Genomic DNA, 16,424 nt, shown 5'->3' with positions numbered 1-16,424 from the left:
CAAAACTTCCAATCATGTTGCCCTTAACCCAAATTTTAATTCATTCTTTATTTATTTCATTTTACTTGTTTTTTCATCATTATTATTTTTTTTATCATAATTTTTTATCCTTTTTTAGTAAAAATAATAATAATAATAATTAAAATAAAAATGGTCAAAAATTAGGTTATGACAAAAATAATACTATTTATAACACAAATAATTATATTTAGAAACCCAAGAATCTTTCTAACAAAAATAATAATAATTTTGAGATGAATATTTAGAATTATAATAAAAATAATAATATTTATAACACAAATAATTATATTAAGAATTGCAAGAATATCTATAAACACGATAATAATATTTTGTATATTAAAACTTTGAATTATCATAAAAATAATAATATTATAACACAAATAATAATATCTTTGATATGAATACGTTGAATTATATAAAAAAATAATATTTATAACACAAATAATTATATTAAAAAACACAAGAATATTTATAACACAAATTATAATATTTTTTATATTAATACTTAGAATTATAGAATTATACTAAAAATAATAATATTTATAACATCAATAATACTATTTTTTATATTAATACTTTTGATTATAGTAAAAATAATAATATTCATAACAAAAATAATATTATTTTTAATATTAATACTATTAATTATACTAAAATAATAATATTTATAAGACATAATAATATTTTTAATTCTATTACTTTTAATTATAATAAAAAAATAATATTTATAAGACAAATAATAGTATTATTAACAACAATAATAATGATAATTCTTCTTATATATTTTTTCTTATTTTTCTTCTCTACAGGGTTTGCCAATCCATAATAATATTCATAACATAAATAATACTATTTGTAATATTAATACTTTTAATTTTACAAAAAATAATAATATTGAGAATACAAAGAATACTATTTCTAATATTAATACTTTTAATTATAATAAAAAAATATTTATAATATAGATAATATTTTTTTTGAATTATATTACTTTTAATTAAAATAAAAAAAATAATATTTTAGTAGATAAATAATAATATTTTTAACAATAATAATAATGATAATTGTTATTATATATTTTTTTTTTCATTTTTCTTCTTTACAGGATCTGTCGATCCAATAGTGCTGGCCTCTAAACCCAAAGGCGATCAGAACATAACTCGACAGCTGGTCTACACCCGATGTGTGGGTTTGTTGGTCGGGTCTGCACACGATGTGCGAGTTTGTTGGTCAAGCGCTCGGGTCTGCTAACTCCAGGTTTGCAGGGTTGCTAACTCCAGGTTTCCGAGGCTGCAAACCCACTCGCCCTGGGCTACGGCCAGGCGAGGGGTCTGCCCCTAGTGCTCAAGGCTGGGCAAACCAAGTGCCAGGTGGCTGCAGTTTGGGGCGTGGCCTGTCCAACACCCAGGCTTGGTAGCCAAGCGTTAGGTGTCTGCAACCCTAGTGAGCATGCCTCCAGCCTGGTGTTTGGGGCTTGCAGGGTGCAACCTTACCATACCCCCACCAAACAATGTGGCCCGCAATGAAAGCACTCATAACTTACAGTAACTGCGCTACAATGCAAAACAATGTAATTCACAGTGAAAACACTTACAGTAAACCATTGATTAGTTTTAGTTATAGTTAATTTCTTCTTCCATGATTAATATTAATAGATCATAGCAAGACCAATCTATTTTTTGTTTCAATTTTATCCTTTAATACTATATTTATTAAAAATTAGGTTTCTTATTTTTTCTTAATTTATTTTTTTATAAAGTTATATTAGACTCATAACCTAGACTGCAAATTTGATGAGTAAACTCGATTTTTTTTTAATACTTTTTTCCCCTCTCAATTTTATTATTTAACATTGCATTGATTAAGAATTAAACTTCGTGATTTATTTTTTATTTATTTTTTATGAGGTTATTTTAATCTTATAACTCGGGTCATAAGTTTAGCAGATTAACTTTGATTGACTTGAGTTGCTTTTTTTTTTGCTTTTTTTTAATCATTTTTTTTTAATTTTATCTTTCAACACTATATTAATTGAGAATTAAGCTTCTTAATTTGTTTCAATTTGTTTTTCATTGGGTTATTTCTCAACTTTATTTTTCAACATTGAGTTGATTGATAATTTGACTTTGAGGTTTGTTTCATATGTTTTCTATGATGTTATCTTCATTTTATAATACTAGTTGACAAGTTGTTTTTTTGTGTCTTTTTTTAATTGATTTTTTTTTCAATTTCCACGTTCAATATTAAGTTGATTGAGAATTTGACTTCATAATTTTTTTTGATTTGATTTCTATTAGGTTATTTTGGTCTCATAACTCGGGCTGACTTGGACTATTTTTTTAATTGATTTTTTTTTTTCAGTTTTATCTTTTAACATTAGGTTTATTGAAAATTAAACTTTGTAATTTGTTTTGATTTGTTTTTTATAGGGTTATCATGATCTTAAGACTTGACTTGGTATGCACATTGACCACTTAACCCGAGTTGACCCAAATCAATCCAATATATTATTGTCTCAATATTTATTAAAAAAATCTCATTTGAAATATATATTTTGAGTTAAACTATGTTTTTATTAGTTATTTAGGTTATTTTTAGACTCATCAAGGCAATCAAGTTACATCAAATTAATTTTTTTATTATTTAATTTTTTTATTAGAAAAATAACTGGATATTTTTTTTATGCTAATTTATTTTTAATCCGACCAACAAGGTATTTCGAGCTAATAATCTAATTTTTTTAATCTCTCCTTATTAAAAAAAAACGAAAAGAAAAACAAGGAAAGGGATTATATGAGAGCAACAAGAAGTGCTACCATTCTCGAATCAATCATATAAGGTTAATGTTTTTTAATCAATGTTGGAATTTGTTTTGAAAGTAAAACCAAAAGTTCAACTAAATTGCTCTTAATAAGTTAGCTTAAACTATTATTTTTTTTAAAAGTCATGTTATTTCGATAAAATAAAAAATCTTTGTAATAAAACCTAACTTATATTAAGTTTAGATTAAGTTTCAAATCACGTTTTATATTAATATATCAAAACAATTTAAAAAATTAAAAAAACGTGAAAAGATATTATTTTGATAAAATAAAAAAACTAGTTTGTAATAAAACTTAAGTTAGACCAGGCTTTAAATTAAATTTACGAGTCGAATTAACTAGCCCGGTTTAACGAGTGTGGTTTATGGCTATGGAGCACGGTTTATAACTAGCTCCACGTAGGTTGAAGCCAACATGGCGTGCGGATGGAGTTGAAGCTCCCATTGGTCCGAAATCTATCCAAGCTCAGATTTCATTATCCCACATGGCTCCACTCTAAGCCATTCTCTAGATCCTCCTTCCCTCTCTCACTCATCGTCCAAGACAACATTAAAACCACCACCCACAACAAGTGTCTCCAATTTCCAGAGGAAACAACCTCGCTAAGGAGGCGCCGCAACTTCCATCTAAGCTTGCATAGAAACCAACCTCAACTTCTTGAACCAGAGAGATGGCTGCTACCGCTGGAGCTGTCCTGAATGGGCTGGGGTCTTCTTTCTTGCGAGGAGGGAAGAGGAACCAAGCCTTGCTGGGAATTGGAGCTAGTAGAACTGGAAGTTTTCCGGTTGGTACAAGGAAGCTGGTGGTGGTAGCTGCTGCTCAACCAAAAAAGTCATGGATCCCTGCTGTTAAAGGTGGTGGCAGCTTGGTTGACCCCGAGTGGCTCGATGGCTCGTAAGTCTGATCTCTCCTCCACCCTCCCCCTTTTTTATGCAACCATATCTGGGTCTTAATCCGAATTCTCTTCTATCATTGATGTCTTTTTTCTCAAGAGATTTTGAGTTCAAATCTCTTCTACCATGTGTACTCCCGGAATTTATTATGGTTGCTAGAGCTGAGCTATTCTAGTCTCCGCACATTTAATTTGCAGGCTCCCAGGTGACTACGGTTTCGACCCGCTAGGGCTAGGCAAGGACCCAGCGTTCCTCAAATGGTACAGGGAAGCTGAACTCATTCACGGTAGGTGGGCTATGGCTGCCGTGCTGGGTATCTTTGTTGGCCAGGCTTGGAGCGGCATCCCCTGGTTCGAGGCTGGTGCTGACCCTGGTGCCATTGCACCCTTCTCCTTCGGTTCCCTCCTCGGCACCCAGCTCCTTCTCATGGGTTGGGTGGAGAGCAAGCGGTGGGTGGATTTCTTCAACCCCGAGTCCCAATCGGTGGAATGGGCGACACCATGGTCGAAAACTGCTGAGAATTTTGCCAACGCAACTGGTGACCAGGGGTACCCTGGCGGCAAGTTCTTTGACCCTCTTGGGTTTGCAGGGACCTTGAAGGATGGTGTGTACATTCCTGATGTGGAGAAGCTTGAGAGACTCAAAGTAGCTGAGATCAAGCATGCCAGGCTTGCCATGGTTGCTATGTTGATCTTTTACTTCGAGGCTGGTCAAGGCAAGACTCCTCTGGGTGCTCTTGGATTGTAAAACCTTTACTTGATGATCATTTTCTGCCATTAATGTAGATACAAATCTAATTTTTCCTGCCCATAAAGTCCAATTTTTCCGACCACAACTCGTAGAAGTATGAAACTGACACAATAAAATCCATGCTTATGTCTCATCACTCTCTTTTCTATGTCGTTCCCTTCTCAGTTCTGTGGGCAAAAAAGAGAAGAAAAAAGATAAAATAAGTGCAATATGCCAGTAATGATAAACCGGAGAACAAGCTAATGAACCAGAAACTTTAACTCGTACCACTTCCAAGTAGGGCCCCTTGAAAAAGAACTTGAAGGCTTTTCAAGTGCCCAAACAACCACAGAAAACAGAGGGATCAGATATTTGTAATTGCCATGGATAGATTTTGACCAACTTCGGATGAAAATCATAGAAAGGATTGTTGAGATTTCAGGGGAAAAAAGAAACCAAGAAAAATCAACTGGTGACTGGTAATAAATAGTAAAACTAGCAGAGATTATTCACTACCAGTAGCCATCAAAAACTCACCATCGCAAACCACCTCACCTGCAACATGAGCTTTCCCCTCCATCTTTTGCTATTCCAATGCGTTTCTGCAGCTTGATAAGTGCCATTCTCATAACTAAGGTGTCGCCGGCAATCACTGGTTTCCGGAATCTCACTTTGTCAATTCCAGCAAAAAGGAAATTCTCACGAGAGCCTCCAACTTTTGGTTGCAGCATGACCAAACCACCAACTTGTGCCATCGCCTGAACAAATGATCGTCAGCTTGTATCATTAGTTATGACGTCTATCGAAAAGAAACACATCCATGTTCCATAAGTTGAAGATGATCCTTTAGTTATGACATGTAACTTCTTCGACTGTTAGATGAACCTTTAGTTATGACATAGAACTTCCTTAAAACCATCAATAGACAAGGAATACAAGACGGGCTAACAAGACTCAACTTTTGTTCTACTATCACAAATTGCTACGATGATAAATCCTTTATGTTATCCTAACTTAAGATGATGATCATGAGATCATGCTCTCATACTTTCAGGTTATATTAATCACTTTAGCTATATTTGTTTTCCGGAAAGTATTGCTACGGAAAGTATTTGTTTTCAGGTTTTATTAATCACTTTAACCATTTTCCAAACTTTCCTGTGTTTGTTTGTCATTAGGAAAGTTGGTCAATGGAAAACACTTTCTAGTCAAAGAAAAACATTTTTTAGTCAATTTCAGTCAAAGAAAAATTTAACTTAGTTTTCAGGAAAGTGTTTTCCTTTTAGCTGTGTTTGTTTTCCGGAAAGTGGTTTCCGGGAAATCACTTTCCAAACTTTCTTGTGTTTGTTTGCCAGTAGGAAAGTTGGTCAATGGAAAACACTTTCCAGTAAAAGGAAAATTTGGCTTGGTTTTCAGGAAAGTGTTTTCCTGAAAAATTTGGGGGGAAAACACTTTCTGAAAGTTCTGAAAAATTTAGAAATGTCATTATTTGCTGATTATATCAAATTTGATCCTCAAACTTTTGATTGCTATATATATTTTGTTTTGAATATTTATTTTTCAATTTCATCTCTTAAAATTTTATTTTTATATTAACTTTGGTTCTTATTTTTATAATTGCTATTTGCTTTTTCCTTATCATATTTTTATTGAAATTTTTTATCTATCAAATTTGGTCCTCATTCTTTTGATTGTTACTTATTTTATTTGAAATAATTTATGAAATGTTGATTATTATTATTTTTAATTTCTTCATCTTTTTTTTTTTTTAATTTTTTAGATTTGATCTCTATTATTTTGATTATTATTTATTTTATTTGAGATAATTTATGAAATTATATTTTTTTTTCAATTTCATTCTCATTCAACCTTTTAATTTGTAAGATTTGTTCCTCATTATTTTAATAAACTTGAGAAAAATAAAATATTAATAAGTTATTTTCCAGCTCATTTTCTATGACATAACCAAACACTGGAAAATGTTTTCCAACTCATTTTTCATTACACTACCAAACATCGGAAAATACTTTCTCATAATTCATTTTCCCAGAATTCACTTTCCAAAAGAAAACTACTTTCCAGCAAACAAACGGAGCCTTTGTTGAGATTTGCTTTCATGGAACTAGGAAGAAACCCTAATATGCCAAGGAAAGGGAAAGATACCTAGATCCGGTAGAAAAACAGTTAGTAAATAGCTAAGTAAGTCCAAACAATGCGAAGGCATCAAATTGACAGCTGGGGTGGAATTGTTTTTTCAATATTTAACCAAACTCAAACATGATACCACCAATCCCAAAATGTTAGCGATTTGTCAGTCAGTTTTTTTCCTCTCGGTTCATTTTATAGACCTGGTAATCCATGAGCATAACAAAAACATCTTAAACTATATGTTACTTCAGATACATGTTTAAGCAAAACAAAAGCAATAAAAGGGGAGGGGACAACACATGCACATGCAAAAGTAGAAACAATAAGAAAATCTTAAAAAGTTTGATCCTCCACACATTTAGGGGATGCCTTCAAAAAATCAAGACACTTTGTTAATTCATGCAGCTTTAGTGTTATGGGGGGAAAAATTCAACATGCGAGGGCAAACAAGATGATGAACATGATAGTCTTTCATGCATTCCCATCAAATAAAGCATTACGAATGCATTATATACATGAACTGTTAAGCTCATTTGGTAATGAAAAATGACCTGCCATTAAAAACTTAAGCAGCTAAAGTAGAAGATACTCCAAAACTATAAGAGGAAGACAAAATTAAGAAAATAAAGGCTCCCAAGGAATCAATCCTGGTGATGGAGGTGCGAAGTTCAGCATCTGCAGTATCATGCAATTAGCAGCTTTGATCATAGACATTGAACTTAATAGTAACAAAACTACAAGGGAGATACTTAATGTGCACTGAAAAAGGTTCCTTGGGTGATATTTCAACTATTTTCCTCACAATGTAAAGCTCAGCAGAAAAAGGTGTTTCGTTTCCTTTGAAAAGTTTTTCACGGGGCATTTTCTTGAAGCATCAATAAGGTGGCTTGAGCACATAGCAGCAAAGAGAAAAAAGGAGTGATCTAGGAATAGGAAGAGAGTGTGGATTAGAAATTTCCCAAACAAATTAGCCTATATTTCCATACACGGGGACCATATCAATACCTTCTAGCTTAGGAAGTTTGAAGACATCTGTGTCATATGAGAGAAACTGACAAGAAATTCAAGAACTTCTATGGCGTCAGCCAAAAAGATCATCAATATATTCTTAAAGACAAATCAGGTGGTGTCCTCCTTATGAACTCAGTGAACGCAGAGGACTCGGGAAAAGGTTCCCCCATTTAAATTATTCCCTAAAAAGTCATGTAAACCTCTGACTTTTTCCACTTTTTTATCTACTTTCTATCTGGGCATCTGAAGGGAGAGTCAATAAGACCTGATTCACACGTACGTATACTGCAAATAGATTTAAGAGAGCCAATTTGGGTAAAGGGAAATGTCACCTACGTCTAATTGTCCCCTGATAATTCATATAAATCTGGGACATGTAGACATAATGCCGAGTTTGCATCACTGTTATTTAGATGATCATTACCAAGAATCACTAGAAAATCCATGCACAAGCAAAACATTACCTCAACCATAAGAACACCAGGCACAATAGGCCTCTCAGGGAAATGACCAGGGAAGAAATTGTCACATTCTTGATGGCAACAGTTGAAACTCCAGGATTGTTCTATCCACTGTTACAGCTGGAATTAATAATGGTAACTGTGAGTTATGTTAGTAGTAACAGAATGCATGTCGTGTGGAAATCAGTTAGAAACAGCTAGTTGTTAGTTAACATGGAACGCAGGTTAAGCTGGTATATAAGGAGGAAGTTGATGTATACCGCATGAAAAGAAATAACAGAATTCATTCTTCTAAAATCTTAGTCTCTTCTCTCTGTTTCTTTCATTTCTTCAGTTTTGTTAAGCCAAGCTTAACAATTGGTATCAGAGCATGGCTGAGGGCAATAAATTCAAGACAGTGAACGAAAATTGCAAAAAGCTAGAGAATCAGCTACAGAGTCATCACATAGAATGGCAAGAATTTATGGCTGAAAGTAAGGAACGTTGGCTGGAACAAGGAACCAGGATTGATCAGCTGGTTCTACAGATGGAGACAATATCCTTACAGTTCCAACAATTCATTGCTTCTTAACCAGCAAGACAGGACATTGGAACTAGTTCTAGAGGCATTTTGGCGACTTCAGGCACTGATAAAGAAATATGAATGCCTGTTTCAGCTGAGAAAATTGCTCCAGGGCACAGGAATCAATTCAAAAGTGAACAAATGATGGGGCAGGAACTTCATAGGGTGGGATATAACATACCATTACCAGGGGTGGAGTTGCCAACATTCAAAGGAGAAAATCCTCGAGGCTGGTTGCGAAAATGCAAAAAATATTTCAAGATGAATACAATACATGCACATCAATGGGTAAAAGTAGTCTCATATTACTAGGAGGGCAAGGCAGATATCTGGTTTGAAGGTTTAATAAGGGAGAACGAATCTTGGATAGACTGGGAGGAATTTGCATAGATTTTTTGTACACGATTTGGCAGCAGAGAAGATAGTGTGGAAGATAGACTGGGAGGAATTTGCATAGATTTTTTGTACACGATTTGGCAGCAGAGAAGATAGTGTGGAAGAATTCAACAAACTAATTCAAGATAAAAGTATGGATGATTACATAGAGCGATTTGAGGAGCTAAAATCATTGATGAGTGCTCTTAATCCATCCCTAACAGAATCTTATTACATATCTAGCTTCATTAGTGGGTTGAAGGAGGATATCAAACTAATGTTAAAGATCCTGAAACCTGCAAATGTGTTAATGGCATTTGAACAAGCTAAGTGGCAGGAGGAGTCTAATAATGCACTATCTAGAAGGTCCAGACTAGTGCAGCGTAGTAATACTATATTCAACAATAGAAGAGTGACAAGCAATACTCCATTCACTGCTTTTAATCCCGATCAGATGGAAGGAGGAAGACCTTACTCATATAGCTTATTTAAGCAGAGAAAAAGACTTGGGCAGTGTTTCAAGTGTGGAGAAAAATATACACCAGGGCATAGATGCAATACTAAGGGCTTACATGTGATCGAAGGGGTAGAGGAAGAAGAGGATGAGGAAGTCAAGGAGTTAAATGACGCAATGCAGGATGAATGCAAAGAAAAGAGACCGATTGATGAGTTTAGATTATCATTAAATGCATTTGTAGAAAATGATACCTACAATACTATCAGAATTAAAGAAAACTGTCAAGACAGGGACCTTATAATTCTCATAGATAGTGAGAGTACCCACAATTTCATTGATGAGGCTACAATTACAGAATTAAATGTTTTCAAAAGTAAAACCACGTTACTGGCAGTAACAGTGGCTAATGGAAACGTTATATTATGTGAGATGCAGAGCCCTGGCTTTACATGGTTTATGCATGATATAGTGCTGGGTGTGGATTGGTTGAAGTAGTATTCTCCAATGCTCTTCGACTTCATCAAGCTGCAATTATCATTCTAGAAAAGTGACAGAATGATCAAGCTAAAAGGAATAATGCAAAGTTCTAACTTACACATGATATCAACAATTAAGGAGTAGAATAGCTTTAAAGATGTGATTGTAGGAGTAATTGGTCAGTTTTTTGCTATGGACGTTGAAAAGGACAAAAAACCAACCAAAGCTGCTGTAGAGATTGAATCCTTGTTAAAGGAATTTGCAGGACTTTTTGAGGAGCCACGAACTCTACCACCAGCAAGGAAGTTTGATCATAAAATTCTACTTAAAACTGGTTCCCAAGCTGTTAACATCCGACCCTACAAAAGTTTATTCATCCAGAAGGGGGAGATAGAAAAGCTAGTCAAGGAAATGCTTGATAATGGAGTAATACAACAAAGTGTTAGTTCTTTTGCCTCTCTAGTTTTGCTTGTAAAAAAAAAGGATAACACATGGAGATTTTGCATTGACTATCAACAGCTTAATGAGCAGACCATTAAGAACAAGTTTCCTATTCCACTTATAGATGATCTCCTTGATGAGCTGCATGGTTCCAGGTTCTTCTCCAAGCTAGACCTACGGTCAAGATATCACCAAGTCAGAATGCATGAGGAGGATATTAAAAAAACAACATTCAGGACGCATCATGGGCATTATGAGTTTAGAGTCATGCCTTTTGGCCTCACAAATGCCCCACCTTTCAAGCATTGATGAACAACGTGCTAGAACCCTTCTTGTGAAAATTTGTGTTGGTCTTCTTTGATGACATTCTTATTTACAGCTCAACCTTTGAGCTACACCTTGCTCATCTTAGGCAAGTGCTAGAAACATTACAGGTTAACCACTTATTCGCCAAGAAATCCAAGTGTGCATTCGGGGAACAACAAGTAAAATACTTAGGGCATGTGATTTCCATCCAAGTAGTGGCCACAGACAGGAGGAAGATTGAAGTTGTAGTCAATTGGCCTATTCCACAGACGTTGAAGGAGTTGAGAGGGTTCCTTGGATTAGTTGGTTATTACAGGAAATTCATCAGGCATTTTGGAATCATTAGTAAACCTCTTACTGACCTACTGAAGAAAAACAATTATGGGTGGAGCACGCAGGCTCAGCAAGCATTGACGGTGTTGAAACAAGCCCTATGTGAGGCCCTAGTCCTCACCTTACCCAACTTTTCCAAGACATTTGTGCTGGAAACCAATGCCTCTGACTATGGTTTGGGAGCTGTACTAAGCCAGGAGGGTAAACCAATAGCTTATTTTAGCAAGTCCTTAAGTTCAAAGCACCTTGGATTATCCATCTATGAGAAGGAGTACCTGGCTATCGTTATAGCTATAGAGAAGTGGAGGCACTACCTCTAGTAGGAACAATTCATCATCCAAACTGATTATGAAAGCTTAAAATATTTGTTGGATTAGAAAATTCACACTACAATTCAGAAGAAAGGCCTGATGAAATTGTTGAGATTGAGGTATAAGATAGTATATAGGAAAGGAAGGGAGAACATTGTGGTTGACGCTTTATCAAGGAAAATTAATAAATTGTTTGCTAAGGATAATGAGACCTTAGAAGTTATCACCAATATACTTCTTGTATGGTATGAAGAGGTTTATGCATCCTATGAGAAGGAATGTAGGTTACAAGCCATCATTCTTAGCAAACTAACAGGTGCAACAGGAGAACCTGACGTTACTTATAAAGAAGGAATCCTGCGATACAAAAGCAGGATCATGGTTAGCTAGGGAGGACATCTTAGAGCTCAACTAGTAAAATCAGTACATGACTCTTATATTGGGGGGCATGTTGGCATTCAAAACACCTACAGAAGGCTAAAGTCAAACTTCCATTAGTGTGGGATGAAGGCCATGGTTAAAAAAATAGTGGAAGAATATGATGTTTGTAGGCAGGCCAAGGTGAAAAAGGTGGCATATCCAGGACTGTTACAGCCCCTGCCGGTTCCTAGGGGTACATGGGAGGCCATTACCATGGACTTCATAGAGGGTTTGCCAAGTTTAGAAGGACAAAATGCTATCTTGGTTGTGGTGAACAGGTTCACTAAATATAGGCACTTCATTGCTCTTACACATCCATTTACATCACAAGACATTGCACAAGTATTCCTAGATCATTTCTACAAACTCCATGGATTGCCTGCAGTTATTGTCACAGATAGGGATAAAATCTTTACTAGTATAATTTGGAAGGAGCTTTTCAAGAAGCTGGGGGTTAGGATGTTGATGAGCACAACCTATCACCCACAAACCGATGGGCAACTTGAGAGGGTGAACCAATGTTTAGAAACTTATCTTCGATGCATAACCATGCATGAGCCAAAATAGTGGTTTCAATGGCTGTCATTGGCACAATGGTGATATAATTCCAGCCATCACTCAACAGTGGGCATGAGCCCTTTCCAGGCATTATATGGTTATGCTCCTTCTTAGAGGGAATGGTTGGCACAGGACCCTACTCCAATAACTGCGGCGGAAGAGTTACTTCAGAGGAGGGAAAACATGGATCACACATTGAAGAGGCAGCTGGAAACAATAAGGAATAGGATGAAGCAAATTGCTGACAAGAAAAGAACAAAGAGGGAATTCAAAGAAGGAGATTGGGTCTTTCTTAAACTACAGCCTTATAGGCAAAACAGTGTGGCCGTAAGGAAAAACCTTAAGCTTAATCCCAGGTACTATGGTCCGTTTCAGATCAGCAAAAGGATTGGGATGATCGCATATGAGTTAAAACTTCCAGAGGGAAGTTTGATCCATCCAGTATTTCACATGTCCTTACTAAAGAAAAAGGTTGGAGATACAACAATAGTTTCATGCAAGCTGCCAGTATCAGATAAGAAAGGATGAATGTGAATCATGCCCTTAGCCATATTGGATAGGAAATTGATGAAAAAAGGTAATGGAGCAGCTACTGTGGTGCTGGTTCAATGGTCCAATCTCTATCCAGAAAATACAACTTGGGAAGATTTGTCTGATCTATAGAAGCAGTTTCTAGATTGCCAAGCAATTTTGGAAGCATCATAATCAAGCATTTAATCGAGCATTCTTGTGGACAAGAAAACGTTCAAGGAAGGAGTATTGCTACAGCTAGAATTAATAATGGTCACTGTGCATTATGTTAGTAGTAACAGAATGCATTTCACGTGAAAATCAGTTAGAAACAGTTAGTTGTTAGTTAGCATGGAATGCATATTAAGTTGGTATATAAGAAGGAATAGTTGACGTATACCACACAAAAAAAAAAATAACAGAATTCATTCTTCTAAAATCTCAGTCTCTTCTCTCTGTTTCTTTCATTTCTTCAGTTTTGTTAAGCCAAGCTTAACATCCACCAACAGAAATGGAAACCTAAAAGCAAAAGAAAGAAAGCCCAAAATTGGAAATGGCCAATAAATCCAGAAACACATAAAATGCCGAGGTTGCCATTGTTGAGGATGGAGTGGAGAGTTTAGAACTTACACAAGTGCTCATGTTGCTGTTATTTTTCCAAAGTGTTGTGAGCGATAGTAACGAGGTTTGGCCTTTTAGTTTTTTAATATCATTTTTATAATTATTATCTGAAAATGTTTATTAAATCTTATAAATTATCCTATAATATACATGTCTTATAAATATATCCGATTATATATGTCTTTGAAACCATCCATTAAAAATTTACTTTTGGTTGACATGTGATGTTTTATATTTTTAAAAATAAAACAAAATTATTTTGAGAAATTCTTATAAAAAATAATCACTGAGATCACAAGTTAATTGAGTTATCTTTTTACATGGTTCAATATCAAACCTAGTTTGAGTAAGATTTTGGATTAATAGATCATTAAGTTAGTATTGACGGGTCAAATTTGATAACTATACTTTCTAGTTAGAATAAATAATTGTTTTATGATATACATTTTGAAATAGATGAGCATTTATGTTGTCTAATTAATATCTCTAAGATAACAACAACAAAAAAATACATAGAATTTTAACTTTAAATTTTAAATAAAACTAAAATTTATAATAATAAATGTATTACCTAAACATTGTAATATGATGTTTGGAACCCGTGAAATTGAATTCAACTTCAAGGGTTCAATTAATTTTTTAGTTTATAATTCTTTTAAGGGTATTGATTTGAATTCTAAATGAAATTATATTGCTAAAAAATACCCAAAAACAAATCAGACGGAAGACCCTATGATTTGCTATAACAATTCCTCTTAGAATTAATATTAAAAATAATATTTTAAAAATACCCTTAATAATACAAACCCTATATTTTACAAAACCCTCTACCGTCTCTTTCCTTCTTTTCCTGCAAAACAAATATTTTTCCTAGATCAAGAAGAAAGCCTAGAATATTATTAAAGATTGATGGTGGATAATCAAGATCACAAGTGGTAAAGTTGGAGAACTAAAATGTATATAATCAACAAAATTGATAACCCAATTCTGACTGATAAAAGGTCTCACTAGTAAAAATATTTTTATCCAGGGTAAAGAAACACGAATTTGAATGGGTAAGGACTTAATGAGAATTTTGAAAGGCTTAATTAATATTATTGAGGACTTCATTGCAAGGAAAATAAGTTTTTGGAGTCGATTTGGGTGTTAATTTGAAGAAATTAAAGTTTAGGGAATTGAAATTAGACTTTAGAAGGTTTAACTCATCAAATTAGGGGCTTAATTATGAAAACAATAAATTTTAGATGCCATTTAAAGATTTAATTGCAGATTCTCAAGACCAAGGACCAACCTGTAAGTGACGCATGATTGTAGGAGCTGAAATTGACAAAATTAAGGAACAAACTGAAACGATTCGAGATTTTTTTGGTTAATTAAGCTTGAAATTCAACAAATTGAAAATCAAGAACTCATTTGTAAAAGACACTAAACTCTAAGGTTGATATTTGAATTTGACAAGAAGTGAAATTGCATGCAATTAAATGTTGGGAGACAATTATGGATGCAATTAAAAGGAATTGAAAAAGCAAGGATCAAATTAAAATTGGCCAAATCCCAAAATAAAAGGCTATAATTTCTAGGGTTTAACCTAAATGATGTGTTGTTCACCCACTGTTCATCTTCTTCCTTGGTAATTTTGGATGCTCTAATGAGCATGTTCAGGCGAATGAATGTGACACCTGTGACATTTCCGACCATCTCAGGAGCTTAACCACCACCATGCAACTAAGAAATACCCCTTCTACAACCTTAGTCCATGAAATTGGATGTTTACACTCCAATTTTTCCACAAAAATCTCCAATATCTTGTCCTTAGTCAGCTTTCCTTGCATTTTTAAATTTCGGGTTGATCAAGTTGGAATATTTAAACGAATAAATGTAAAGTTATGGAACTTCAAATTGAGTAAAGCTGGATCAAAATGAAAGATATGCACATTTTCTACCAACTTTAGGTGGTTTCCGATGAGGTTTACATGGGAGTTGTCAACTCGGTTAGTCATTTATAAAAAAAACCACCATTTTTTATGTGTTCACACTTAAAACTTCTCAAAAGATTCTTATTAATGGCTTTAAAAACCTCAATCTCAAGATCAAAAGATCATAAATAGCTTTTTGCCCTCCAAGTTTAGCAAAACCACCAAGTATCCCTAAAATCAAAACTACCATTGCAAAACCAACCTAGTACAAAGCTCTTCCAGTTATTTGTTTTTGTTCAAAATTCTCTCACTTTGATTAAAGGACTAAGTTTTAATCAATTTAAGGGAATTTACAAAAAAAAAAAAACTAGAAAAACCCTTATAAATCAGAGAAGAGAAAAATGAAAGAAAAAGAGGAAAAACATGGGAAAATACATCTGTTAATATACCCTATTGTGAAGGTTCAAGAGTCTAACATAGAAGATCTAACAAGATTTGAAAAGAAAGGGAGTGAAAGGGAAAAAAGAAGGGAAAAGAGAAGAAAAAACAACAATCCATAATCAGTAAACTTTGGGAAAGTATAACCATGTAACAACTTAAGGATGAAGTCTATATGGAATATCTCTTCATGATTCTTAATGTTTAAACATCTTTTGATGTTTTCTGAACTTATTTTAGTGTTATGATGTTTTCTAATTTTGTTTTTATTGTTTAAATTTTGTTTGGAGTTGATGTTGATGTTACTGAGTGTCAAGACAGTATGTTTGTGACTGATTTTGATAAAATTAGTTTTTGATTAAAAAAAAGATGACAATGGGTATTTAATGTCTTTTCTATTTTTGGTAGTGTATGTTCTTGGTTTCTGAGTATGGTTTGAGTTCAAAGTATAATTTTTCATTTCTTTTATAATTAAAAAACTAATTTTCAAAAGTTTGTCACTATATATAATCATTAGAATACAATCATTAAAAATATAAATTGAAACATAACTGTTATAATATTTGAATTTTAAAAATAATTTATTCAAAAACTAAAAATAAAATATTTTTGGT

The 16,424-nt window shown here is 33.9% G+C and overlaps 2 protein-coding genes and 1 pseudogene across 2 annotated transcripts; 2 read left to right on the top strand and 1 right to left on the bottom strand.

Annotated features, from left to right (window-relative positions):
* The first annotated feature begins 3,369 nt into the window (after positions 1–3,369).
* On the top strand, positions 3,370–4,619 carry LOC118040210 (chlorophyll a-b binding protein CP24 10A, chloroplastic). Its single transcript, XM_035047088.2, has 2 exons — positions 3,370–3,737; positions 3,934–4,619. Exons 1-2 carry the CDS (start codon positions 3,514–3,516, stop codon positions 4,481–4,483), a joined length of 774 nt encoding a protein of 257 aa, XP_034902979.1. The 5' UTR covers positions 3,370–3,513; the 3' UTR covers positions 4,484–4,619.
* A 351-nt stretch (positions 4,620–4,970) lies between these two features.
* On the bottom strand, positions 4,971–8,372 carry LOC118040246 (uncharacterized; annotated as a pseudogene).
* Positions 8,373–9,176: 804 nt separating this feature from the next.
* On the top strand, positions 9,177–11,356 carry LOC140954753 (uncharacterized). Its single transcript, XM_073405496.1, has 4 exons — positions 9,177–9,954; positions 10,126–10,397; positions 10,488–10,552; positions 10,777–11,356. The coding sequence occupies exons 1-4, from the start codon at positions 9,177–9,179 to the stop codon at positions 11,354–11,356; spliced, it is 1,695 nt and encodes a 564-aa protein (XP_073261597.1).
* Positions 11,357–16,424: the final 5,068 nt, after the last annotated feature.

Source organism: Populus alba, chromosome 1, assembly GCF_005239225.2.
Source record: "Populus alba chromosome 1, ASM523922v2, whole genome shotgun sequence".
Classification (NCBI taxonomy): domain Eukaryota; kingdom Viridiplantae; phylum Streptophyta; class Magnoliopsida; order Malpighiales; family Salicaceae; genus Populus; species Populus alba.
The sequence above is the reverse complement of the archived record's forward strand: the minus strand, read 5'-3'. Positions and strand labels throughout refer to the sequence as shown.

Bases quoted from the DNA above. Each gene is read 5' to 3' on its own strand.
- LOC118040210 (XM_035047088.2), top strand. From the start codon at position 3,514: ATGGCTGCTACCGCTGGAGCTGTCCTGAATGGGCTGGGGTCTTCTTTC. The intron at 3,738-3,933 runs GTAAGTCTGATC...TTTAATTTGCAG, and splicing joins CCCGAGTGGCTCGATGGCTC to GCTCCCAGGTGACTACGGTT.
- LOC140954753 (XM_073405496.1), top strand. From the start codon at position 9,177: ATGGATGATTACATAGAGCGATTTGAGGAGCTAAAATCATTGATGAGT. The intron at 10,398-10,487 runs GTTAGTTCTTTT...CTTAATGAGCAG, and splicing joins ATGGAGTAATACAACAAAGT to ACCATTAAGAACAAGTTTCC. The intron at 10,553-10,776 runs GTTCTTCTCCAA...TCTTATTTACAG, and splicing joins GATGAGCTGCATGGTTCCAG to CTCAACCTTTGAGCTACACC.